Genomic DNA, 26,301 nt, shown 5'->3' on the forward strand with positions numbered 1-26,301 from the left:
GGAAGTTTCCTGAAAGAAGGAAATTAGTACTGTTAAATATATTCACCTCACAGTGTATCTCTATAACATAAGGCATTTAGAAGCAGCTTAGTTGCTGTGGTTCTAGCTGAAGCTCAGGGTTTTATAACCTGAGCTTGAAAACGTGATTGGGGCTTGAAAATTTGAATCTAAAATAGCCTAATGATAAGAGTTGAAGATAGGTTCTGGCTATTTCCTTCACCTGTAGCGAAGCAACAGAGTCTTAAAAATGCAACCCATCTTTGAAGTTGTCTTGTGATCATGTGTGAGGGGGGAATTGCTCACGTGATAAAAATCAAGCATTACTGGGAGCCATCTTGAGGGGTGACTCCCACCCCTGGTGTCTGCTTCTCTGGTGAAATGTTTTGAAACTGGATATTATTTGGTTTTCACTATCCCAAGTAAGTGTGGTACAAGTTAAAGTTGGTCTCAAATTCTTTTAATTGTATTCAGTTACTGTTCAAGTGTGGGGTATATGGTGCCTTTGCAGGAGGCAGAAAATATCACTGATTTCAGTATCCTGAAGTGCATGTTTATAATTTTGTCTTGGTTTCACTTAAATGTCTTCAAAATTTGAAACATGTTCTCAAGTGGTAAATACCAATACTGCAAGTAACAAAAGCAGCAAATTCAGATCTTTGAAGATGATGGGTGAAGGGAGACTAATTAAGGTATTTTAACATTTCAGTGAAAAATGTTTAAATTGTCAAACTGATAAATATTTCATAGGATGACTTTTTCTTGGGTAGGAATTTTGGCATTTAGGCTTTCAACTGTTTGTATCCTAAGGGTCAGTGCTGACCTGGAGCCAGCCTTGAAATGGACTCCAGATACTCAGATCTTACCCATTGTTTCAACTGCCTGGTGGCTCAGAGAGGAAAGAATTGACCTGCAGTGCAGGAAATTTGGGTCTGATCCCTGGGTGGAGAAGGTGATTGCTACCCACTCTATTGCCCAGAGAGTTCTATAGGATCCTAGCAAGTCCATGGGGTCAAAAAGAGATGACTGAATTAATTAACATGTGCATTGCTTGAACTACATATGGTAATAATTTCACCTGGGGATTTCATCGTGGCCTGTTAAGTGCCAAAAGGGATGTAAGCTTTTAAAAGGAAAAAAAAAATGGTTGAACCAGATTTCACCTGATCTTCAACTGATGTAATTTTATCACAAAGGGATGATTTCAGGACCAACAGTGTTCTATAGGAAAGGAAAGGACTACTTTCATCTTGGGAGTAATTAAAAATGAAACCTTTGGGGCAATCTGAACTCAGGAAGAAGACCTCAGAACTAGAACAGTCTGGTCAGTCTTGGGGTATGAATTGGTAAGTAGGGAACTTCAACTAAAATACTGGGATGAGGCTTTGACTCTGATAACCACTGGATAGTAAGCTTCAGTACTGTACCAAAGAGTCCAATGTGTGTATTGTACAAGTGACTGTCCAGACAAGCCCATGGCAAATGAGATTGAACACCTTTGGGGACTGCACCAAATTCCTTAGATCTCGAAATGTTTAAGTTTTACTGTGAATGTTTTGAATTTCAACTCTTCAAGTGTACCCCTTCCCCATTTTATGTTCTATACTTTGTGGTCTTGATGTTTTCAGGGATTGGGGAAGATGCTGAACCTGAAAAGGACACTCAATTGAGCAAACCAGGATATCTGCAGTTTGCAGAAACTTTCACAAGTAAATTGGTTTTGTGGACATTGTCACAAACTTGAAATAATTTGTGCTTCTAAGAAGCTAGAACACATGAGGTGTGTTGCCTTGCAAAAAGCAAGCTGGCCACTGAAGTAGGCATCATACAGAATTGGTCAGAAGAGCTGAACTTTGATCAGGAATCATTTTGCTTTGAAACAGATTTCCTAGGTTCAGTTTAAAATGGAAGTTTTCTGTAACTCACTGCACTTCAGTAACCTAAAATAACTGACTTGTGATACTAAGTAGTGAAGATTCTAATATCTGACCTTAGATTAGTCTAATCAACTAGGTATTAGTCTAGTCAACTAGGTATGTAGGTGTTCAGTTGTGCCTGACTGAAGTAGGCAGCCACTTGTTCCGGGGATCAAAGTTGGTATCTCTTGCGTTGGAGAGAGAGCTTTACCACTAGCACCATTCAGGGAGCCCTATCAAACAGACTGGACAGCATTTGTGTTACTGTTATCAGACCGTGACAGTTCGGACAGCTGTCCTTAAGTTCTTGTTTTCAAGTCATCATTTCTAAGACGTGACCAAGTTTTCAAGTCTCCTTTTTATAAAAGTGTTTCTTTTTGCCTATTTGAAAATGTTCCATTTTGCTTATATTTGTTCAGTCTGCTCATTTACTGATTTATTCCGTATTGTAAATCTTGAGTTCTTATATGATCCATAACGTTTTCACATTTAAGCAAGTTTGTTTTTTTTCTTGGTGTGAAGTTGTCAAATTTCCTAGATAAGGGAGCCATCCCTACACGCTGGCTTTACTGCCAGGGAGTTCCAGTTCCCCATATGCAGGTAGTTATGTGGGGGGGGAGGCTCTTTGTCCTCAGGTATTAAAGCTTAAATGTTGTATTTTGAAAGCTCTTGGATTATTGGGGGGGGGGCGTGCATCCTAGAGTAGAACCTTGTCTCTTTCATGTCATCTTCTATATTAATTTGGAGGGGCGGGGGAGACTAATATTGTCAGGCCAGCATGCTGACTTCAGTTTGGCTAGAGTCTGATCAATTTGTAATTTACTGTTGCTGTCCTATTTGCTGGATATTCACCTGTATTTTTGAATGGGTATTTACTGGGTGTTCATTGGAAGGACTGATGCTAAAGCTGAAACTGCAATACTCTGGCCACCTCATGCGATGAGTTGACTCACTGGAAAAGACTGATGCTGGGAAAGGTTGGGGGCGGGAGGAGAAGGGGACGACCGAGAATGAGATGGCTAGATGGCATCACTGACTGTGGACATGAGTTTGAGTGAACTCTGGGAGTTGGTGACGAACAGGGAGGCCTGGCGTGCTGTGATTCATGGGGTCGTGGAGAGTTGGACACGACTGAGCAACTGAACTGACTGAAGGTAAATTTGCTTAGAATCTATAAAAGGCAAAAGTGAGCACTTTATAAAATCAAATAAGTTTTATTTCCACAGAAAATGCTATATAAGTTAAGTATTCATAAAAATTAAAAGGCTCTTGAAAAGTCACTTCAGTGCTAAGGGAGAAAACCTTAAGGTTAAATTGCATTTTAAGTCAAAACACATGTTTCGAAATAATTGCATCCAGTGTTTGCTGCTTTTTAAAAGACCATCTTAAGAAATGGCTACCAAAGTAGGCTGTTTCCATGTCACACTGTACATACTATTAGGATTTCATGAAGTTGTGGCTTCTGCCCTAGGTCTGAGACTGATACCTAAACTTGTCCACATGAGCTTGAAAACAGTTTTAACTGTTAACAGTTTTAACAGTTTAACTGAGTCAAGCTGTACTTATTAAAAGCTAACATGAGCTAAACTTGGAAGCAGATTTGTGAGCCTTTATCAGTTTCTAACTGCTTTTATGTGAATTGGTGGAATACATGTTAAATTTTTTCATTTCCCCTTTTGGTTTTCCTTTTTCTGGCCTGGGATCATTAATTCCTTGGGTACAATCACAACACTTCCATCATGAGTGCACTGAAGAGCATACTGGTTTGGACTGACTGGTCTACCTTGATCATCTCTTAACCTACTAAAAACATCATGATAGAGGTGGTGCAGTTTCTGTTTCATTATGTTTATAGCTTTGTGACACTGGGATTGCTCTCTCTTAAGGGTTTCCTTCTTTGCTTGCAAGCTACATACATCATCTTCCAGATTCAAAATTACATCCAGTTTACGCTTTCGGCAGTTCTGAGCAGCAACTTTATTTTTCCCTCTCCGTCTAATGTCACGGATGAGCGACACTTGTAAATCTGTTAGATAGTGCCTGCTTAACATGCTGTTGAAAGAATCTACAGGCATGCGGATAATTTCATCCACAGAAAAAGGGATATGCAAAGCTTTAGCACGTCGTTCATCACGGCTTAAGTTTCTGTCTGTGTCGTTCAGGTATCTGCTTATTTTCTGTGACTTCCCAGGCCATGAAAAAGAGTCTGAAGTGGATTCTAGTGCACTTGACTGTAAGTGGTAAGTGTGGTTATGTGATACATGTTGAAATGCAAGGTCCCCATGAAAATGAAAAGCACTCCTGTCATTCATGTGACAAAGCTTACTGGGCTCTGGATAGTCTCCTCCTACAGCCCCTTCTAGGTCCTGATGGGAAAAGTCACTGCTGGAACCTGTAGCACCTTCACATATAGAGTGAGAAGAATTAGACTTGATAACAGAGGTGCTATTGTTACTTGAGTCTAAGGAAAGCCCAGAATCATAACCTGGTTCTTCAAGCAACCAAGAAACTTCCATTGGATCAAAACCTCCTGTGGCCAAAGACATTAAGTTTGTGTCATCAAATATGTTTATATCAAGGTCATACAGATGGTCTTGGCTTAGATACCTCATCTGATTGTCAACAAATGGAAGAAATGCTGTCAGATTAGTTCCAGGGAGGGTCTGTTCAGTATTGGTAATAGAACTTAACTGTAGGATTTGTTCTTGTGGCTGTGAAGTCCTTGCTACTGGATCCCTTCTAAATGTATTGTCAGAACATAGCAACATGGCCTCATGGAGACTTACATCCTGACTTACAGCTTGGCTAACATTTACATTATAATGTGTGGGGGAATTCATGCCATCGTTGATACTTGCAGGGAGAGGAGCAATATCTCCCAGTGGGATTCCCTGAAAAAGGAAAGGAAAAAGGCTGTAAATACATAAAACTATTTCAACACCAGTTCTAATACACAAAGCAGTACTTCTAGTTCTCTTTGTAATGTTAACTCCTTTACAAATAAGGATATGGCGTTGGCTGTGAATAACTTCCCTTAAATGTAGGCAACTGACTACACGCTCAAATGAGACTATGGTATAGTGGGGGAAAGATAAGGTCTTTGAACATCACAGAAAATTTTAAAACATTGTCAATATAAAAGCTGGTCTTTAATACTGTCTTCCTGTTATTTACTTACCCTAGCTGTTTATAAGCTAAGCTAAATCCACCCTATGGACTGTCAATGGAAGTACAGTGCTACCAGAAAGACTAAGGCAGCCAAGTATGTACTGTCATTGAGTCAACATGGATTTCATGAATTTGATTATACCTTTGTGATTATTTGGAAGGGGGAACAGTGTACAGAGGAGCCTGGTGAGCTACAGTCCATGGGGTTGTAATGTATTAGGAACCATTAAGTATTAAAGCTTTTATCCAAGGTAAAAATGTTACATTTACTCACAAAGAGGTCAGTGCAGATAAAAGCCAAGTTTTTAATTACCTCAAATAGATTTTCAGGCTGCGATGAAAGCAATTGAAATAAGTCTTCCTGAGAGAAAAATGCATCTGTTCCGTTTTGATATCTCTGTAGAAAAAGTCATTTAAAAATAAGGTTAAAGTGGTTGCCTTGAACTTTTAGACTTAATCTAGAAAGGATAACCAAGTCATATCCAAGCTGAATTTTTATCTTGGAATTTTTATATTGTTCCTTTTTTAGTGCTCAGTATTTTAATATCCGGCTTTCAACAAGAACATTTAACTCAACTCTTCCTCCATTCCTGCCCTAATCATTTTCCATCAATTTTTTTGGCTTATATTCTTCCACATTATTTTGTCCCTCCCCAGCGAACCTTCCAGAGTGATTAAGAGGATATTGTAATTTTCAGTTAAATACATATTTAGAGTTACCAAAGTTTTATCAACCTCTTTATTCACTATTGCTTCATCTCCTGCCTTCCTAAAGGGTTTAAGTTTCTTGTTGAAATGATTTGATAGTTTTTTAGAGTGGCTTCATGAACTCTAGTCTTTGTAATTTGGAATTATTTTGCCTTCATGCTTAGGTCAGACTTAATGTTTTCCCTCAGCACTGTCCTGTGGCATTTAGTTACAAAATGACAGACCTATAGTAAACTTATCTTCCCCCTCCCCCTTCAGTTCAGTTCAGTTGTTCAGTTGTGTCAGACTCTATGAGCCCATGGACTGCAGGCCAGGCCTCCCAGCCCATCGCCAACTCCCAGTTTACTCAAACTCATGTCCGGTGAGTCGGTGATGCCATCCAGCCATCTCATCCTCTGTCGTCCTCTTCTCTCGCCTTCAATCTTTTCCAATATCAGGGTCTTTTCCAATGAGTCAGTTCTTCGCATAGGTGGCCCAAAGTATTGGAGCTTCAGCTTCAATATCAGTCCTTCCAGTGAATATTCTGGATTGATTTCCTTTAGGATGGACTGGTTGGATCTCCTTGCAGTCCAAGGGACTCAGAAGAGTCCTGCTAAGTGTTCCTCATAGTCCAGCTCTCACATCCATACATGAACATGACTACTGGAGAAATCATAGCCTTGACTAGATGGACGCTTTGTTGGCAATGTAATGTCTCTGCTTTCTATGCTGTCTAGGTTGGTCGTAACTTTTTTCCAAGGAGCAGGCATCTTTTAATTTCATGGCTGCAGTCACCATCTGCAGTGATTTTGGAGCCCCCCAAATAAAGTCTCTGTTTCCACTGTTTCCCCATCAATTTGCCATGAAGTCATGGGACCAGACACCATGATCTTAGCTTTCTGAATGTTGAGTTTTAAGCCAGCTTTTTCGTTCTCATTCTCTGTCATCAAGAGGCTCTTTAGTTATTTTTCACTTTCTGCCATAAAGGTGGTGTCATCTGCATATCTGAGGTTATTGATATTTCTTCCGGCAATCTTGATTCCAATTTGTGCTTCATCCAGTCCAGTGTTTCTCATGATGTACTCTGCATATAAGTTAAATAAGCAGGGTGACAATATATAGCCTTGACGTATTCCTTTCCCTATTTGGAACCAGCCTGCTGTTCCATGTCTGGGTTCTAACTGTTGCTTCCTGACCTGCATATAGATTTCTCAAGAGGCAGGTCAGGTGGTCTGGTATTCCCATCTCAGAATTTTCCACAGTTTGTTGTGATCCACACAGTTAAAGGCTTTGGTGCAATCAATAAAGCAGATGTTTTTCTGGAATTCTCTTGCTTTTTTGATGATCTAATGAATGTAGGCAATTTGATCTCTGGTTCCTCTGTCTTTTCTAATCCCAGCTTGAACATCTGGAAGTTCATGGTTCACATACTGTTGAAGCCTGGCTTAGAAAAATTTGAGCATTACTTTCCTAGCGTGTGAGATGAGTGCAGTCATGCGGTAGTTTGAGCATTCTTTGGCATTGCCCTTCTTTGGGATTGGAATGGAAACTGACCTTTTCCAGTCCTGTGGCCACTGCTGAGTTTTCCAAATTTGCTGACATATTGAGGGCAGCACTTTCACAGCATCATCTTTTAGGATTTGAAATAGCTCAGCTGGAATTACATCACCTCCACTAACTTTGTTCATAGTGATGCTTCCTCAAGGTCTGCTTGACTTCATACTCCAGGATGTCTGGCCTTAGATGAGTGATAACACCATCATGGTTATCTAGGTCATGATGGTCTCTTTTGTATGGTTCGTCTGTGTATTCTTGTCATCTTTTCTTAATATCTTCTGCTTCTGTTAGGTCCGTACCATTTCTGTCCATTATTGAGTCCATCTTTGCATGATTCTTGGCATCTCTGGTTTTCTTGAAGAGATCTCTAGTCTTTCCCATTCCATTGTTTCCCTCTATTTCTTTGCATTGATTATTGAGGAAGGCTTTCTTATCTCTCCTGGCTATTCTTTGGAACTTTGCATTCAAATGGGTATATCCTTCCTTTTATCCTTTGGCTTTCACGTCTCTTCTTTTCTCAGCTATTTGTAGGGCCTCCTCAGAGAACCATTTTGCCTTTTTGCTTTTCTCGGGGATGGTCTTGATCACTGCCTCCTGCACAATGTCATGAACCTCCGTCCGTAGTTCATTAGGGACTCTATCAGATCTAGTCCCTTAAGTCTGTGTCTCACTTCCACTGTATAATCATAAGGGATTTGATTTAGGTCATACCTGAATGGTCTGGTGGTTTCCCCTACTATAAGGAGTTCATGATCTGAGCCACAGTCAGTTGCTGACTGTATAGAGCTTCTCCATCTATAATCAGATTTCGGTGTTGGCCATCTGGTGATGTCCATGAGTAGAGTCGTCTTTCGTGTTGTTGGAAGAGGGTGTTTGCTATGACCAGTGTGTTCTCTTGGCAAAACACTATTAGCCTTTGCCCTGCTTCATTCTGTATTCCAAGGCCAAATTTGCTTGTTACTCCAGGTATTTCTTGACTTCCTACTTTTGAATTACAGTCCCTTATAATGAAGAGGACATCTTTTTTTTTTTTTGGTATGTGTTCTAGAAGGTCTCGTAGGTCTTCATAGAACCGTTCAACTTCAGCTTCTTCAGCATTACTGGTTGAAGCATAGACTTGGATCACTGTGATACTGAATGGTTTGCCTTGGAAATGAACAGAGATCGTTATGTCATTTTTGAGCTTGCATCCATGTATTGCATTTCAGACTCTTGTTGACTATGATGGCTACTCCATTTCTTCTAAGGGATTCTTGTCCACAGTAGTAGATATAATGGTCATCTGAGTTAAATTCACCCATTTCCCTCCTTGGGTAGTTTTATTTTTTTAGTTTTTGTTGCCCTGTCATTTCACTGTGATAGGTCTGGGACTTAATTTTTTATTTACTCTGCTTGGGATTCTGTGTGTCCCTTTAATCTAAGTCATTTTAATTTTGGAAATATTTTGGCATAAACTTTGAATGCTGCTTCTTCATACTTCCAGTCTCCTAGGACTCCTATGAGGAGTAATTTAGGTTTTCTTATTCTATCATTGTCTTCTTTTTAATGCAAAAGCTCACCTTTGAGAACTGTTTTCTATAGGAATGCCACATACCAAGTGTTTACCAACTCAGTTTTATATTTTTCTCTTTAAGGACCAGTTTTTCTATAATTTTCTACACCTTTTCTTGATTGAGGATTCCTGATGGTGATGGTAGTCTGAATCCACACCACTTGGTGTTCTGATTTCTAAAAGTTGGATGGACAGCTTCCTTGCTCTGTCTCCTAGCTCATGGCTAGAAGTGTCCTAACTGTCATTTCCTAAACTAGAAGAGCATTTAACATTGAGCTTTAAAGCAGGTACCCACAGGCATGGACTTGTGATCTACTCAAATCCAGATGCCATGACAGAGGCTGGGGATCTTCAGCTTTTGTGCCTGATTTGAAGACCATATTTCTGTATCTGGTGTATCAAAGGGGTGTCTTTACATGTTAGTAAATTCACATTCATGACTTGTGCTGTGTGTAACTCCCACCCATAACTGGTTTTCTTTTTTGAAGATTCAGATCAGCTGGACTGATATTGTGGTGGTGGTGGTCAGTGACTCGGTCATGTCCGACTCTGCGACCCCACGGACTGCAGCACGCCAGGCCTCCCAGGCCATCGCCAATTCCCAGGGTTTACTCAAACTCATGTCCATTGAATCAATGATGTCATCCAACCAATTCATCAACCAATTGTCTCCTCCTCCTTCCTTCACTCTTTCCCAGCATCACGGTCTTTTCCAATGAGCCAGTTATTTGAATCAGGTGGCCACAGTATTGGAGATTCAGCATCAGTCCTTCCAATGAATATTCAGGATTGATTTCCTTTAGAATGACTGGTTGGATCTCCTTGCAGTCCAAGGGACTCACAAGAGTCTTCTCCAACACCACAGTTCAAAAGCATCAAGTTTTCGGCACTCAGCCTTCTTTATGGTCCAACTCGGACATCCATACATGACTACTGGAAAAACCATAGCTTTGACTAGACAGACCTTTGCTGGCAAAGTAATGTCTCTGCTTTTATAATACATGATCTAGGTTTGTTGTGGCTTTTCTTCCAAGGAGCAAGCAAGCATCTTTTAATTTCATGATTTTGTGTATGTGTTTCAAATACTTTCTTTGGATGTTATAAGACATATTTAAGATAAGTTGGTGGATATTATTTGTTCTTTAACTGGAAATTACGCATCCTTAGTGGGTAGCAAACTTCTTTACCAATTGGTGAAGATTTTAAATTAAGATATCAAGAAATTTCAGAAATTTGATTCATTCGTCTTGGCCAACCATTGACCAAAATTTGCCTGATGGTCACAAGTGTGTGAACAGGTAACATCAGCACAAATCTATATTCATTCCTGAAAAAACAATCCTTAATTATGGGTAAATAACACTGTTTGCAGAAAAGAAAGCCTGAACATTTAGAACATGGAAATACGGACTGATCCTTCAGGCTATTCAAAGATCTACCTGTCTTATCAGGTCTTGTTTACCTGTTTCTTCCTCCTCAGTGCCCCTGTCGATGGAGGCTTGAGGGGCTAACCCCTTACAACCAGCATTTTGGTTGACTCCGCAGGAGATGGAAGAAGTGACAGGGTCCCTTAAACACCCGTTTATCTCACTCGTCCCCACATTACCACCTCTTATGTCCACTCTCACTGAGGTTTATTTTTCCCCAGGTTCCTTTCTACTCTGAGGGTGGTTTTGGGTTCAGGTAGTTGCTAGTCTACGGGGGTCTATTTCTTGGTATTGCCCTTAAGCCTGCCCTACTTCCATTACAAAGAAAATTCCCTCATTTCTCTTCAGAATCCCATGGGCCTGTACCTTTTACTTGAGGGCCTAAACTGGACTACATGACTGCAGTCCTAAATCTTCATATAAAAGTCCTCCTTCCTAATCAGTTCTGTGTTTGGCCAAGAATTCACTGCATTTTGAACAGAGATCACTAGGAATGTTAAAAAAATAACATTTTCTACCTTTAAAAATATGCAACAATACATAAATTCAACTTGTCTTTAGTGAGAAGACCGTGTCTTCAGACCAGTTAACCTGTATATATTTGTGTATTTCCTTTTCATTAATAGCAGTCTAGGCTTGCAGTGCAGCTAGAAGGATGTCACTGTTAATGAGTAAATTATGTCAGTCATCTTAAATATTCTCAAATGCCAGTGATTCACTGTGGTCACAGATAACTCCTTTCTGTTTTATCATGAGAAGATCCTACAAGAAGTGTAATTTAAACACTGGCACAAAACAGAAACATGGACCTACAAAAAACGAGCTGAGTCTGATAATTAAGAACCAAGGCACAAATGCCACACTCCTAAGTGATTGTGTTTCCAGACAGTTTTGTCCAAACTGATGTCTGTCTTCAGTGAAATATTTCAAATTCTCCAAGGAAGCTCCCTCCTTCATCTTATCACTTCATTGTTATTTAATGAGTGCCTGTTACCTAGCAGTGAGTTACTATAGGCAGTTCAAAAAAGTAGAAAATAAGGTCCTGCTTTTCTGGGAAGCCTTGTGAAGGGGTATAATTGCAAAGACATACCCAGGAAAAATATGAGTCAACAGTCTAAATCTTTACACAATGAAGTGGCAGTAAGACTGGTTTAAGAACATCTTTTGCCTCAAAAAAGATGGTTTGTGAGGTACTCAGTAAAGTGACCTGAAATGTCTCCTTCAAAACAGACATGGTTATTTCAGCACTTACTGGCACCAATGTGACAATTCTCTGGCACTTGTGTGTGTGTGTGCATGTGCATATGGAGGTGGTAAAGCCATGGCAACGTACACAAATTACAAAGGAACACAAGGCCTGGGGAGAGTACCAGTGGGTAAAAGCAGAGGCAGCTGGGATACCTCTGCATGTCACAGTGAAATGCCCGGCTGCAGTGGAATCTCATTTAACTGTAGCTCATAAAAGGGTTGAATAGCTTGAGGTAAAGTGAAAATGGGAAGGGGTTCCTTGGGTTGAACTCCACATCTTCTAAAGACTAGCAAAAAAGGACTCAAAGAGACCACTTAGAAACATGGTGTTAAGGGAACACAACAGATGAGCATCCAGAGCTTGCCTGAAAAATAGCTTGCCAAGCGTGGGCTGCGGCTAGAGAAATGATTGACAAAGGAGGTGAGGTGCAGGTTTCCAGGACCAGCAGGTGCTTGAAAGGCCACTTGGAGGTGGAGGTGCATGTGTCCTTGAGAAGGACAGTGAGAGACTCCCAGCTGTAGGGGTCTCCAAAGAACCTGCAAAATGAAAGTGCCTAACCAACAGAGAAGTGGTTTTAAATACATTCTGCAGTCTAGGGAAACTGAAACCAGTTTCAGACTGGCAACAGTCAAGGAACACCTTTTCTGAGCTCACACCACCCATCACACCCTCAGCTTCAGAGAAAGTGACTGAATAAACAAGGGGGGAAGAACTGGGGAAACCCAAGAAGCTGCCCACACACCCTTTCCCACCCCGCCAGGCTTTGAGGTTGCAGCAGGGATAGAAGTGGAAAAACTACAGACTTGTTGAGAATTTACAGTGGTTCTGTCTACCAACTGCTGCACTGGGATAAGCAGAGAGGTTTCTGGTCTGATTATCTAGCATAGGGCCTGTCCTAGATTTCACCCACCATGTAGGGAAGAACTAGTTCCCTAAAACAGAACAGGCTGGAGGGGTGGCAGAGTGGTGAGTGGGCAGAGGGAGCAGAACTGTTTTCAGGCTTCATTCTGTCAGTCATGTTCAGGGTGATGTTACAAAGTCAAGGCTACAGTGATGATGGGCTGCCTGAGAAGGGCCAAGGCATAATACTCTCTACCCTCCATGGGTGTTCAAGGCACAGCCCCAAATTCCACTTGGGGCAGTGCAAGGCTGGGAGCCCCGTCAAGGCAAGACCTGCAAGGGTGCCACCTGCCAGGGGAAGTACCAAGTGGTTAAAGGTCTGTGGAATTCCAGACCTGTCTGGACCACTGCTGAGTAGAACCCAGATTAGGTCCCATGTTAAAGAAGGAAGGAGTTCAGCCTGGCTCCTGGAGTTCATCTTTGTCCATTCTCTCTACTTCTCACGAGTGTAGTTATTAGTTGCAAGGAGTCAATGAGGCTATCCGACTCCACCTAGGCCAAAGATGCAAAGTGGACTCATGGATGCCCAGTGAGCATGATGCACCAGGAGACTGAGCAAGGATGTGAGCCCAAGTTCCAACCGAACTGAGGGTGATGTCCCTGTAGGGTCCTCTCCCTACTTTCCCAAACAGCCAACCTGTCTACTCCTTCTGAAGTGACTGGTTTTGATTGAGGATTCCTGGGTTCAGGATGCCAGCCATCTCTACATCCCTTGCAAACACAACAAAACCTGCCAGCAGGTTTCTGGATGGGTGTCTGTGAATTTAACCAGATATAATGGTCTATAGCTGATTCCTTTGTAAACAAAATAACCACATCCACGATTTTTAAAAATATGTATTTTCATATATCAAATTTACTTCTAGTAAGGCACACATATATAAAATCCATTCTCAATACAAATTGTCAAGTCATAAAATCTACCTTAAAGCCAAAATAGTATGGCTGGAATATTCCAACATGCTTACCTCACTTCTAGATTCAGTGGTTTTTTCTGCCTCCCAGGCAGGCTTATTTGCTACTTTATTTTCATCTTCATTCTTCTGCTGTAGTGATTTTTCCTTCTGGGTTGATGATCTTTGCTCATTTTCTTCATGCTGGGGGCTGTGACCCACACCTCTTAATACCTCATTCTCCTATAAAAAGGACCAACCCCCAAATGTGCTAAGGACAAATCCACATTTCATCAAATAAGTAAAATCTTTGAAACTGTTTTGTACTTACTGCTCAGTGATCAGGAAACCCACAAGTCGAAAGCTAAGACTGACATTTCATTATTTTGGTATCAAAGGAACATTTTAATTCTGAAACAAAGGTCAGTTTTGTGTCCTGTCCTTTTCAAAAACTCACTGTGAGACAGGCTGTTCTGATCTGAATAATGTAAATTATTTGCATTTATAAACCCCCTGACTTCAGGGAGGGTAAGAGAGTTGGCTTCATTTTATACATTTCTATACTGTTTGAGTGTTTTACCACAAACATGTATTTCTTTTAGTCAGGAAAAAGGTAAATAAAAATTTGAAAAATAATGATAAAGCTTAAACATCTCCACTGGTATTTTTAACTATACTTATTTATACAGATGAGTCCTTCACCTTTAACTTAGGAGACAGATAATTAAAAAGCTAGAGAATTCTTCTGAACATTCAAGCAGTTGCCATTTAGCATATATTTTCTGATACTTCCAATTATATTAAAAATTCTCTGTATACTGTTTCCCCACTAAGCTCAGTCGTGTCCGACTCTTTGCGACTCCATGGACTGTCGCCTGAGGGACTGTCGCCTACCACGCTCCTCAGGAGACAGTCCATGGAGTTTTTCAGGCAAGAGTACTGGAGTGGGTTGCCATTTCCTTCTCCAGGGGATATTCCCGACCCAGGGATTGAACTTGGGTCTCCCACATTGCAGGCAGATGCTTTACCATCTGAGCCACAGGGAAGCCCAACATAATATCAAGGTCTCTTAAATTCTTTCCAAGGATCTGTTTTTAATTTCTCTCTTCCAGCAACAAAACATACTGGACTAACTCAAGGACAGCATTTCTGCCCCCTACTCTAAACCACAGGAATGTTAATCTTTAAAAAGAAAATAAAAGTCAAAGAAATGTAAATACACAGGTGCTAAAACAAGGAGAGAAATCAAAGCAAGAGCAGAAGAAAAAGGAGGCTAATGTGCTGATGGCCCACTTGGTTTTACTTGCTTCTCTGTTCACTGTACCAAATTCTTGACACTGTAGATGCTGGTCTTCCTACCTCAAGATCTCTTGTTCACATCCTCCATCACAAGTAGCTTGGGTGCTTGAAGACAGTGCTTCTGCTACCCTATCCTCTTTTCTGCATCAACAATACTTCTTTGTCTATTGGATAATTCCCATCAGCCTTCCAAACACAGTAACTAACACCTACATCTGTTGGATCATCGAAAAAGCAAGAGAGTTCCAGAAAAACATCTGCTTTATTGACTGTGCCAAAGCCTTTGATTGTGTGGATCACAACAAACTGTAGAAAATCCTGGAAGAGATGGGAACACCAGACCACCTGACCTGCCTCTTGAGAAATCTGTATGCAGATCAGGAAGCAACAGTTAGAACCGGACATGGAACAGCAGACTGGTTCCGAATAGGGAAAGGAGTATGTCAAGGCTGTATATTGTTACCCTGCTTATTTAACTTATATGCAGAATACATCATGCGAAATGCCAGGCTGGATGAAACACAAGCTGGAATCAAGATTGCTGGGAGAAATATCAATAACCTCAGATACGCAGATGACACCACACTTATGGCAGAAAGTGAAAAAGAACTAAAGAGCCTCTTGATGAAAGTGAAAGAGGAGAGTGAAAAAGCTGGCTTAAAACTTAACATTCAGAAAACTAAGATCATGGCATCTGGTCCCGTCACTTCATGGCAAATAGATGGGGAAACAGTGGAAAGAGTGACAGGCTTTACTTTCTGGGCCTCCAAAATCACTGCAGATTGTGACTATAGCCATAAAATTAAAAGACTCTTGCTCCCTGGAAGAAAAGTTATGACCAACCTGGACAGCATATTAAAAAGCAGAGACATTACTTTGCCAACAAAGCGTCTGTCTAGTCAAAGCTACGGTTTTTCCAGTAGTCATGTATGGATGTCCGAGTTGGACTATAAAGAAAGCTGAGTGCCAAAGAATTGATGCTTTTGAACTGTGGTGTTGGAGAACTCTTGAAAGTCCCTTGTACTGCAAGGAGATCCAACCAGTCCACCCTAAGGGAAACCAGTCCTGAATATTCATTGGAGGGACTGATGCTTAAGCTTAAACTCCAATACTTTGGCCACCTGATGCAAAGAACTGACTCATTTGAAAACACCCTGATGCTGGGAAAGACTGAAGGTGGAAGGAGAAGGGGACGACAGAGGATGAGATGGTTAGATGGCATCACCGACTCAGTGGACATGAGTTTGAGTAAATTCTGGGAGTTGACGATGGGCTGGAAGGCCTGGCATGCTACAGTCCATGAGCTTGCAAAGAGTTGGACATGACTGAGTGACTGAATTGAACATGTTATTGTATTTGTTTGTTGTCTAATCTGTCCCACTAGAATGCAAGTTTCTTGAGGGCAGGACTCTGCTTGATTCCTACACCACAGCCTGGCACACAGCAGATCCTTAATAATAGTTGCTGAACAGATGAACTCCTAGATATCACATCCTAAGAGTTTGTATGCGATTTCTGATGAGTGAGGGTACATACTCTTGCTCTTTTCTGCAACATAAACACTGATTCCCATCTAAATTCAAGGAAGAAGGGAAAAGATAAGACTGGTCATCACTCTTTTAACCTCAATTTTTTGCCAAGAGAAGGTTTCTTTTGTTAAGCCTTCAGTTCAGTTCAGTTGCTCAGTCATGTCCGACTCTTTGCGACCCCATGAACCACAGCATGCCAGGCCTCCCTGTCCATCACCAACTCCCGGAGTTCACTCAAACTCATGTCCATCGAGTCAGTGATGCCATCCAGCCATCTCATTCTCTGTCGTCCCCGTCTCCTCCCGCCCCCAATCCCTTCCAGCATTAGAGTCTTTTCCAGTGAGTCAACTCTTCGCATGAGGTGGCCAAAGGATTGGAGTTTCAGCTTTAGTATAAGTCCTTCCAACAAACACCCAGGGTTGATCTCCCTTAGAATGGACTGGTTGGATCTCCTTGCAGTCCAAGGGACTCTCAAGAGTCTTCTCCAGCACCACAGTTCAAAAGCATCAGTTCTTCGGCGATCAGCTTTCTTCATAGTCCAACTCTCACATCTATACATGACCACGGGAAAAACCATAGCTTTGACTAGACGGACCTTGGTTGGCAAAGTAATGTCTCTGCTTTTTAATATGCTATCTAGGTTGGTCATAACTTTCCTTCCAAGGAGTAAGCGTCTTTTAATTTCCTGGCTGCAATCAGCATCTGCAGTGATTTTGGAACCCAAAAAAATAAAGTCTGACATTGTTTCCACTGTTTCCCCATCTATTTCCCATGAAGTGATGGGACCAGATGCCATGATCTTTGTTTTCTGAATGTTGAGCTTCAAGCCAACCTTTTCACTCTCCTCTTTCACTTTCATCAGGCGGCTTTTGAGTTCCTCTTCACTTTCTGCCATAAGGGGGGTGTCCTCTGCATATTTGAGGTTATTGATATTTCTCCCAGCAATCTTGATTCCAGCTCGTGCTTCTTCCAGCCCAGCGTTCCTCATGATGTACTCTGCATATAAGTTAAATAAGCAGGGTGACAATATACAGCCCTGATGTACTCCTTTTCCTATTTGGAACCAGTCTGTTGTTCCATGTCCAGTTCTAACTGTTGCTTCCTGACTTGCATACAGGTTTCTCAAGAGGCAGGTCAGGTGGTCTGGTATTCCCATCTCTTTCAGAATTTTCTACAGTTTATTGTGATAGAGAATCTAATTCAAAATTCTAGATTCCTGAAGCAGTTAACTTTGTTTACAAATAAATTTGCTGCTTGTGGGCATAGGAGCTTCTAACCTCTAAATCACAAGATCTATTTTAGAACCATGAAGCAAGGTCCCCTTAGTCTAATATCAGAATTAATACAACATGAGGATGTCATCTATAACAATACATAAATAAACAATAACAGAGGAAACCAGTGGCTAATGCCTAACTAGATCAAGCCCATAAGGAAACTTTCAGAGTGTATGAGAGTTTGGTAACAAAAGTCTATAAGATGGCCTGCCTTAAAACTCTGGATAAGAATGGAAGATAGAGAAATTCTGTATGACCACAATCACATGGCAAAAAGCAGAAAATAGGTTAAAATCCTATTATATAATAATGGATCATAACTCAATGTGTTAAATAAAAGGACCAGCGAGTTCATTTCAGTATAAACAAGTAAATGAGGAAAAAGGGAAATATCTCCCTTAGAGTAGAATGCAACTAATAAAAATAGAAGGAGAATGATGGAGTTAGAAAATCATGATTGAATGCTAAAACTAGGGAATAAAAACTTGATGAAAAATAAAAATATTTAAGTAGCCTCAAAGTATCAACCCAGATTACTTTTTAATTACAAAGAGAAAAAAAATAACCCTTCAGGAGAAACCTGGCAAACACCATCTAAACCAAGTGGTCAAATGTTATGCAGTGGCCTGGATGGGGGCACGGGGGGTTTGGGGGAAGAATGTATGTGTATGGCTGAGTCCCTTTGCTGTTCATCTGAAACTATCACAACACTGTTAATTGGCTGCACCCCAAGACAAAATAAGTTCAAAACAAAATAAACCAGTGGTCAAATCTATCATCACAATACGGCGATAAACCAAGATGCCTCCTGACACAATATGAAGGATACAATACCATTTCTGTGGTGTTCATAATCTCAATGTAATGAGGAAACATCAGACAAATCAAAATTGGGAGCCACTTTACAAAATAACTGGTTGATATTCTTCCAAAATCTAAAGGTCAAGAACTGAAAGAACTTTTCCATATTAAAGGTGATTTAAGAGATTTGACAAGTAAATGCAACATGTGCTCCTGGGTTAGATTCAGACCTCAGAGAAAAAGTAGTTACATAGGATATTACTGGGGCAATAGATAAAATTTAAGTATGTGCAATAGATTATAGTCTTAGATTCATGTTAAATTTTCCTGATTCTGGTTAACTGGTTATAGATCATACTAGGAATTTTATACGTAATGGCTGCAATTCATTCTTAGGTGTTTCAGAATGAAAGAACTGTATGTGTATATAGATGTATTTATAAACAGGTAACTCAAATGGGGCCAAATGTAAACAACAGGCAAATCTGAGTAAAGGATATATACTATTCTCACAACGTTTTTTAAAGTTTGAAATTACATCTAACTAAAGTTATCCCCTAAAACCCCTACATGGTGTTCAAGGCAACCACAGAAGGTAGTCTCAGAAAAACTATTCTTCCATTATAATTCCTGTTAATCTGTATTTTTCCCCCCAAAGTATATACAGTCATGTCAATTGCTTTACTAATTATTTTTCACCTCTTCCTTCTCATGATTTAAATTTATTTCATTTTCTTGTCTAATTGCTTTGCTTATGCTTTCAGAATACTGCTCAATAATAATGAGATATCTGATGTAAAGGAAAACACTGTGTCGTCCCTCCATTTTCAATGGTCTACTACTTCACTTCTGACACCAGGTGTGTGGGCTTTTCATACACCTAGCAGTTCTGTGGCACCACCTGCGTGTTCTATAACTTAGATCTCACAGGTTAAAGGCTCAGCCTCAAAACTGCTATCTCTCCCTCCAGAGGTCAGTTCCAAGTCCAGGTGGTTACCTGTGCTTCCCACCAAGTGCCTATAAATTAAAGGTCCCCATAACCTTCCTCCTCCTCTGGGGTGATTAGTTTGCTAGAGTGGCTCACAGATCTCAAGGAAACATTTTACTTATTAGATTACCATTTTATTACAAAAGGACACAACTCAGAAACAAACAGATGCCTAAAAGCAAGGACTGTGGAAAGGTCACAAGCTGCCATGCCCAACACCTCCATGTGGTCACCAACCTGGAAGATCTCCAAAGTCCTCCTGGCTTTTTATGGAGGCATCACTACACAAGCATGGTTGATCGATCATTGGCTGTTAGTGACTAAACTCAATCTATAGCTCCTCTCCCTTCCCCAGAGGTCTGGGGCGGGGGCGGGTTTAAAGTTCTAATCCTCTCATCATGTGGTTGGTTCCCCTGGAAACCAGCCCCCATCTTTAGGGGGCTCTCCCAAAGCTGCCTCATCAACAGAATGAAGGGACTTTCCTGGTGGTCCAGTGGCTAATACTCCACAATCCCAATGCAAGGGGCTCACGTTCAGTCTATGGTCAGGGAACTAGATCCCACATGCTGCAATTAAAACCTGGCATAGCCAAATAAATAAATATTAAAAAAACAAAAAACAACCCCATAAGTCAGGTGTGGCTAGAAGAGGCATGTTATAAATAGGAAAAGCTTCCTTTCACCTTCAGGGCTCTGGAACTATTTCAGGAACTGAGGACTGGGAGACCAAATATTATAACAAAAGATGCTCCCATTGCTCTCATGCTTAGGATATTTCAAGGTCTTTGGGAGCTCTGCCACATAGGGGTGGGGGCAGATGAGGACTAAATACGTATTACATCACATTATCACACCTGCCATTCTTTTTTACTCATAATGTTTCATCAATAAGGATATCATGCAGCTTTCCTTATTCATTCACTCACTGAATCAATACATATTAAATGCCAAATAGTATACTGGATGCTGGGGATACAACAGTGAAAAAAAAGTCTAGATTGCCTCTTCAGAGCTTACATTTGAAGGGAGAGGAAGCCCAAAATACAAATGAACTAGGAAAATTACTGCAAGTTATGGCAAGTGAAAGAGAAGAAGGGGGGCCCACCTTTAGAAAGACTGGTTAGGGAAGACCTCTCAAGGGAGTGATATTTTAGCTGAGCTCTAAAAACAGAGAAAGAGCTGTGTACAGAGGAGAGAAACCAATGCATTCCTGTTACAGTGGATTTGATTAGTTTCTTAATGATGGATATTTGTCTCCAATCATTTCTTAAAAAAGGAAAGGAAATGTCCTTATGCATACTTCTTTGCACACATGTGTTAAGTAAGATAAATTCCTAGAATGTATGCAAGGTCAATAGATAGATGCATTTTTTTATTTGATGGATTCTACCCAATGGCCCTCTGAAAATGTTTGTGATAATTAACTTATACTCTTACCAGTAAATGTGCCAATGTGATAGGTGAAACCTGGCATTTCGCTGTAGTTTTAATTTCTATTTCTCTTATTATGAGTGACGTTGAACATCTTTCTCAAGTTTAAAAGCATTTGTATTTCCTTTTCTGTGAACTCTTTGTGGTCTCTGTCCATTTTTCTTCTGGGGTCTTTTCTACTGGGTTTTCTACTGGGATCTACTACTGCACAGTAGCAGCATTTTTACTCACCTTCTCCCATTCAGTCTCCGATCAGTGTATGTATGAGACAAGTGGCGACTCTGAAGACAGTAAGGGAAGAGTCCTAGACAGGAGCAGGGGAGAGACTTGAGACGTGAGAGAAAGCCTGAGTTCTCCTAAGGACGGAAGCACGTGGAGCAAAAGGGCCAAGGCAAGAAAAGTCACAGTTCAGAGTAGGAATCTGAGCTACAGTTACTTCTTCTTCCTCTGCAACCACAGAGAAAATCCAAAAGTGGAAGTGGGGAGACCAGTTAGGAGGTTACTACAATAATTAATTGACAGCAGGTAACAGTCTTCCCATCCACTCCAGTGTTCTTGCCTGGAGAATCCCAGGGACGGGGGAGCCTGGTGGGCTGCCGTCTATGGGGTTGCACAGAGTCGGACACGACTGAAGTGACTTAGCAGCAGCAGCAACAGTCTTCCCAGATGGCCTAGTGGTAAAGAATCTGCTGGCCAATGCAGGAGACATGAGAGACCCGGGTTCGATCCCTGGGTTGGGAAGATTCCCTGGAGGAAGGCATGGCAACCCACCCCCGTATTCTTGCCTGGAGAATCCCATGGTCAGAGGAGCCTGGCGGGCTATAGTCCATGGGGTTGCACAGAGTCAGACATGACTGAAGTGACTTTAGCACACACACACACACACAGAAATAACAGTTTGGAAAAAGGTGGTGGAGACAGAGAAGCGGAAGAATCCATGATACACTGTGGAAAATGAGACAGGGCTTGTTGATGGACTGGAAATGGTAGATCAAAGAAAGGGAAGAAAATTTAGAATGACTCCTAGATTTCCGGCTTGAATAAAGATGGTGGATAGTTACAAACAGAACCATTAAAAAGGGAAACTGAGAGGTCTTCCACTTTGGAAATGTCAAATTTGAGATGTAAAAAGTCAAGCAGAAATATCTATTACACTACTGAGAGGAGAATCTGGAATTCAGAGCAAAGGTTTGAACTGGAGGTAAAAACTGGGAACACATCAACATAAACACACACACAGGAACTAATGAGATTCCAACAAGTGAGCACAAAGCAAGAAGGGGCTCAGGACAGGGAACTGAAACAGTCAGAGGTCAAGCAGAAAAGCTGGTAAGAAAAGACTGAAGAAGATAAGAAATGAGTTGCAGGGGAAGACAAAATAGTAGTGTCTCAGAATCCAAAACTGTTTCAGTAAGAATGGAATGGCTGATTGTGTTGAATGCTGCTCAGAGGTTGCGCACAGCAAGGACAGGAAAGTATCCAATGGATTTGGCAATAAGAAAGCGGCGGGTGCCCATCGAAAAATTTAGGGTAGAAGCCCAGTGATATTTGTTGAAGAGTAAATGGGAGACAACAAATTGGGAACAGTATACAGACCACTCTTTCAAGAATTTTGGCTATGAAGTGAGTGGGAAAGTGGGTCAGAGCAGTATTTTAGAGATGAGATGCTGGAGTATGTTTGTAAGGCAATGACTGAGGAGAAGGGATAACATTCAGAAAGCTGTAGATAAAGACTCCAAAGGACAAACGGCAGGACTGAGTTTGAAAGAAAGAAAAAGCCTTCATTTCAGGATAAGGAGTGGAAAGTGGATACAAGACGGTATCTGAGGATTTGATACTATGAAGCTCTATCCTTATTTTTGAAGGGCATTTTTAATAGTAGAGATGGATATTGAACATAAAGGTGCTTCAAAAATATCCACAAATTATATATAACTCTCTTTTCTTCTTCTTCTTCAAGAAGTAAAGATTAATCCCCCTCCTGAGTTGGGGCCAGACTTAATGAGTTGTTTTTAACAAAAGGAGTATTATTAGGTGGGCGTAATGGTGATGGACAGGGAGGCCTGGCGTGCTGTGATTCATGGGGTCGCGGAGAGTCGGACACGACTGAGCAACTGAACTGAACTCAACTGAACTGAGTGGTTCGGCCCTGTGGCTTCCTCTTTGCTTTCCCTCTGATCACTTGTCCTGGTGAAAGCCAGCACTCATGTTGCAAGGACATTCAAGGTTTCTATGGAGAGGCCTTTGCCTTTCCAACTCTACTTGGCATAGAGTTGCGGCCTCCTGACCACAGTTGTCAGTGGTCCACCTTGGAACTGGATCTTTCAGCCCCAGTTTAGCCTTCGGATAAATGCACTCCAATCACCATTTTCACTACAACCTCTTGAAACCAGGAAGGAGAACCACCCAGCTAAGCCACTCCAGAATTTCTGACTCATATAATAAATGGGATAATAAATGTGGTATTAAGTCATTAAGTTTTGGAACAATCTGCTCTGCAGCAATGGATAACTAATACATCCATTTAAAAAAATGCTTTATGCGCCTATATTTCGGTATGACTTGCTAACATTTAATGTTTTGCAGGAATATGCATAAGAGTAATTCCTGGATTCTTTTTCTTTTTTGGTATCATTGTCATGCTGGTTTTGAAGAGAAAAGAATTGGGAAGCTTTATGGAACGTCAGAACTCCTCACTGGAAAGTTTGAAAGAATTCTCCTTGACCTGGGAGCAAAGAGGCTCCAGCTGGGCCTTTACGGAATGCCTCACCTACGTAGGGCCCCCTCACCTAAGGTCACACCCCTCCTGGGGCACCTACATCCCAGGACTGAGCAGAGAGAGCACAAAGGCCTGGCCACCTCACCCATGGTGGGACAACTGTGAAGGGCCACTTAAGCCCCAGAGCTCCCGGCACTGCCAACTTGCTCCACAGCTTGACTCCTGCTTCTGTCCAAACTTGCTTTCTTGTATTCCCTTCCACAGCTATAAATTAGAAATATACTCCCCTAGAAACATCCTGCCCACTAAACTTGGGCTCAGAGAGAGTCCTCTTCCCAGGGACCAATTTGTGACAGTTAAGCAATTCTATCTTGGGGCAGGGCGGGGTTGGGGGAGTGGTGGTGGTGGAGACACCAGGGACGCACGACAAGGAGGAGAGGAAGGTCCAATATTATTTCTATTTAGAAAGTGAAAAGGGGCTATTGCACTTGTATATTCTGCACAGTCCACAAGGCCCCACAAAAGCCTCCTGGCTAGGAAGGCTCATGTCCAAAAACAGCTGAGTAAAAGAGGCCACTCCTAATCCTACCAGCTGTGACCTTGGGCCACTCTGAGAGTCTCCTTGTCTGTAACATGAAGGGTAATAGTTCTAATTCATATTTTAAGGAATTGGTTGAGGAAAAGCACTTTATACATTTTAAGATACTATGCAAACATTAATCAGTACTTTCTATTGCTTTTTGATTCTGAAGATTAATGACTAACTGCTGACAACTCAATCAGAACCCCAAGAGAAAGCGACCCCAGCCCCTAGCAGCCAGTAATTACTATCTCTTTGCTTTCTTCTTTTCCTGTTTTCCTCAACTCAATGACAAGGAGCTGAAAGAGACAGTTCAAGTGTTTTACAAGCACTGTTGTATATACTGAAGATTTATGGTCCATGCTCTTAAAGAATGGGTAAGCAAAACCCATCATTAAGTTACTTTTTATTTGTGTGTAGGTAGGTGATTTTTACTCTCAGGCTGGGACTCAATTTAAAAAAAAAAAAAGAAGAAAGTGTCCATGCTCACCACAGGAAGCCACCGTAAACTTGTGAGCTGGGGTGCTCAACAACACCCAGGGACTTGCACTGAACTGGCAGCTGGTGAAAAGGCAGGCCCTCCCACCACAGCTCTGACTGCTGGGAGCCTAGCCACCCCATCCTCCACATGGATCCAAACCTTCTCAGTTTGGGCCCCTTAGTTAAAACTGGGTTCTTCTGTCTCAAAAATCCCATGGCCTGTAGGGTTTCTCCTATGACATGCCTTCTAGTCTATGTAAAATTACAATTATCGGGGTCTTTTCTTTCCTACTAGGCTGTAAATAATTTTTTTAAAAATTTTTATCTTATACTCAAGTTTAGTTGATTAACAAAGTTGTCTTAGTTTCAGGTGGCAGCAAGACATACACATGTATCTCCCTGGGTCGGGAAGATTCCCTGGAGAAGGGCATGACAACCCACTCCAGTATTCTTGCCTCCTGACTCCGATGGGCAGAAAGCCTGGAGGGCTCCAGTCTGGAGGGCTGCAAAGAGTCAGACATGGCTGAGCAACTAACACTTTCACTTTTTCCATACATGTATCTATTCATTCTCAGCTTCTTTTCCCATTTAGGTTATTACAGAATATTGAGCAACTAAACAACACTGTGCTATATACAGTAGGTCCTTGTTGGTTATCTATTTCAACCACAGCAGTGTGAACGTATCAATCCCAATTCCTAACTACCCCTCTCTCACATCCTTCCCTGCTGGTAAGGAGGGCTGTCCCCTCTGACACCTGTCCTCCAGCTGTTAACTCAGCTTTGCCACCACAGATGAGTAGCCTCAAAGGAAGGTTTTCAGAGACAATGAAGGATAGTGGAGAGGGGAGAAAGAAGCAAAGCTGGACTCTTCTCTTTGCTGAGTCTTAGAAGTTCTGGTATCTGGCAGCATGATTTCTGACTTGGTACTTACTATCCTGAGCTGGGACCGGAAGAGGATGATGGAGAGTGTGACCCTGAAAACACTCTTTGTGAACAGTTCTGGCTGGCTTCACTGGCTGGGCCTTTCATTTAGTGATCTGGGGGAGGGGAGACTAAGATGTGCTGTGACCTTTAGGGTTGGAAGAAACTTCAAAGACAAAGAACAGTGTGGGGCCTACAAGAAGGATGACATCAGAGGGAGAGGGATGAAGGCCAAAGAATTCTGAGGCCCTGGCTCTAGGCTGGAGGCAAGCTGGAGTCACCAGGTCTAGAGAGACACGAGGAGCCAGATAGAGAGAGACTGTCCTGTCTGGCCTGGGTGGTTTGCTGCAGCAGTTTATAATAATTATAGCTCACGCTGATCGAGCACTCACTCTGGGCCAGGCACCACAATCACAATCTCACTGAAGTTGCCTGGCATCCCAGGTACTGCTCACCTCTCCTCTTACAAAGGGGGAAACTGAGGCACAGGGAGGTTAAGCAACTTGCTGTTAAGTCACAGACCTGGTAAGTGACTTAACAGGGTGTGGCTGCAGGCGTTTTTACTTGACAGCCTGCTCATGGACACTGTCCTGGTTCTTGTTTACCACCTCCCCAGGTCCCCATGTGTCCCCCAGAAGCTGAGCCCTGCACACTCTGGGGCTCCCAGCAGGATTCACTGGTGGGAGGGTACAGTAGGAGGCTGGAGCGGGTGATGGGGGAAACAGGAGATACCTGGACATTTCTCCCTCTACCCGGGTCTCCGTCTTTCACTGGTAGTCGCTGGGTATCCCAACACCCCTGTCTGCTGCTGTGAGAAGTCATTCACTGAAGACTCTTCATTTCCTCTTCTGTAGGAAGAAGGGTGCCTTCTTCCTACAGGAAAGCCAACTGCACCACCACCCACGATGGCTCCCACTTGCTTTACACAG

The 26,301-nt window shown here is 41.8% G+C and overlaps 1 protein-coding gene across 2 annotated transcripts in view; it reads right to left on the reverse strand.

Annotated features, from left to right (window-relative positions):
- Nucleotides 1-2,652: 2,652 nt before the first annotated feature.
- The window catches only part of NFE2L3 (NFE2 like bZIP transcription factor 3), a 33,527-nt gene continuing 9,878 nt past the window's right edge, over nt 2,653-26,301 (reverse strand). Inside the window, exons 2-4 of one of the 2 annotated variants that reach the window (XM_055420993.2) lie at nt 13,422-13,589; nt 5,395-5,478; nt 2,653-4,804 (exon numbers count right to left, since the gene is read on the reverse strand). In XM_055420993.2, the coding sequence (XP_055276968.2) occupies nt 3,578-4,804; nt 5,395-5,478; nt 13,422-13,589 (1,479 nt within the window). In that variant the 3' untranslated portion in view covers nt 2,653-3,577. The remainder of the gene's footprint in view (nt 4,805-5,394; nt 5,479-13,421; nt 13,590-26,301) is intronic. The other variant, XM_088834607.1, reaches the window with a different exon arrangement.

This window comes from Moschus berezovskii, chromosome 3 (assembly GCF_049115385.1).
Source record: "Moschus berezovskii isolate FMDL1 chromosome 3, NW_MosBer_1.0, whole genome shotgun sequence".
Lineage (NCBI taxonomy): Eukaryota > Metazoa > Chordata > Mammalia > Artiodactyla > Moschidae > Moschus > Moschus berezovskii.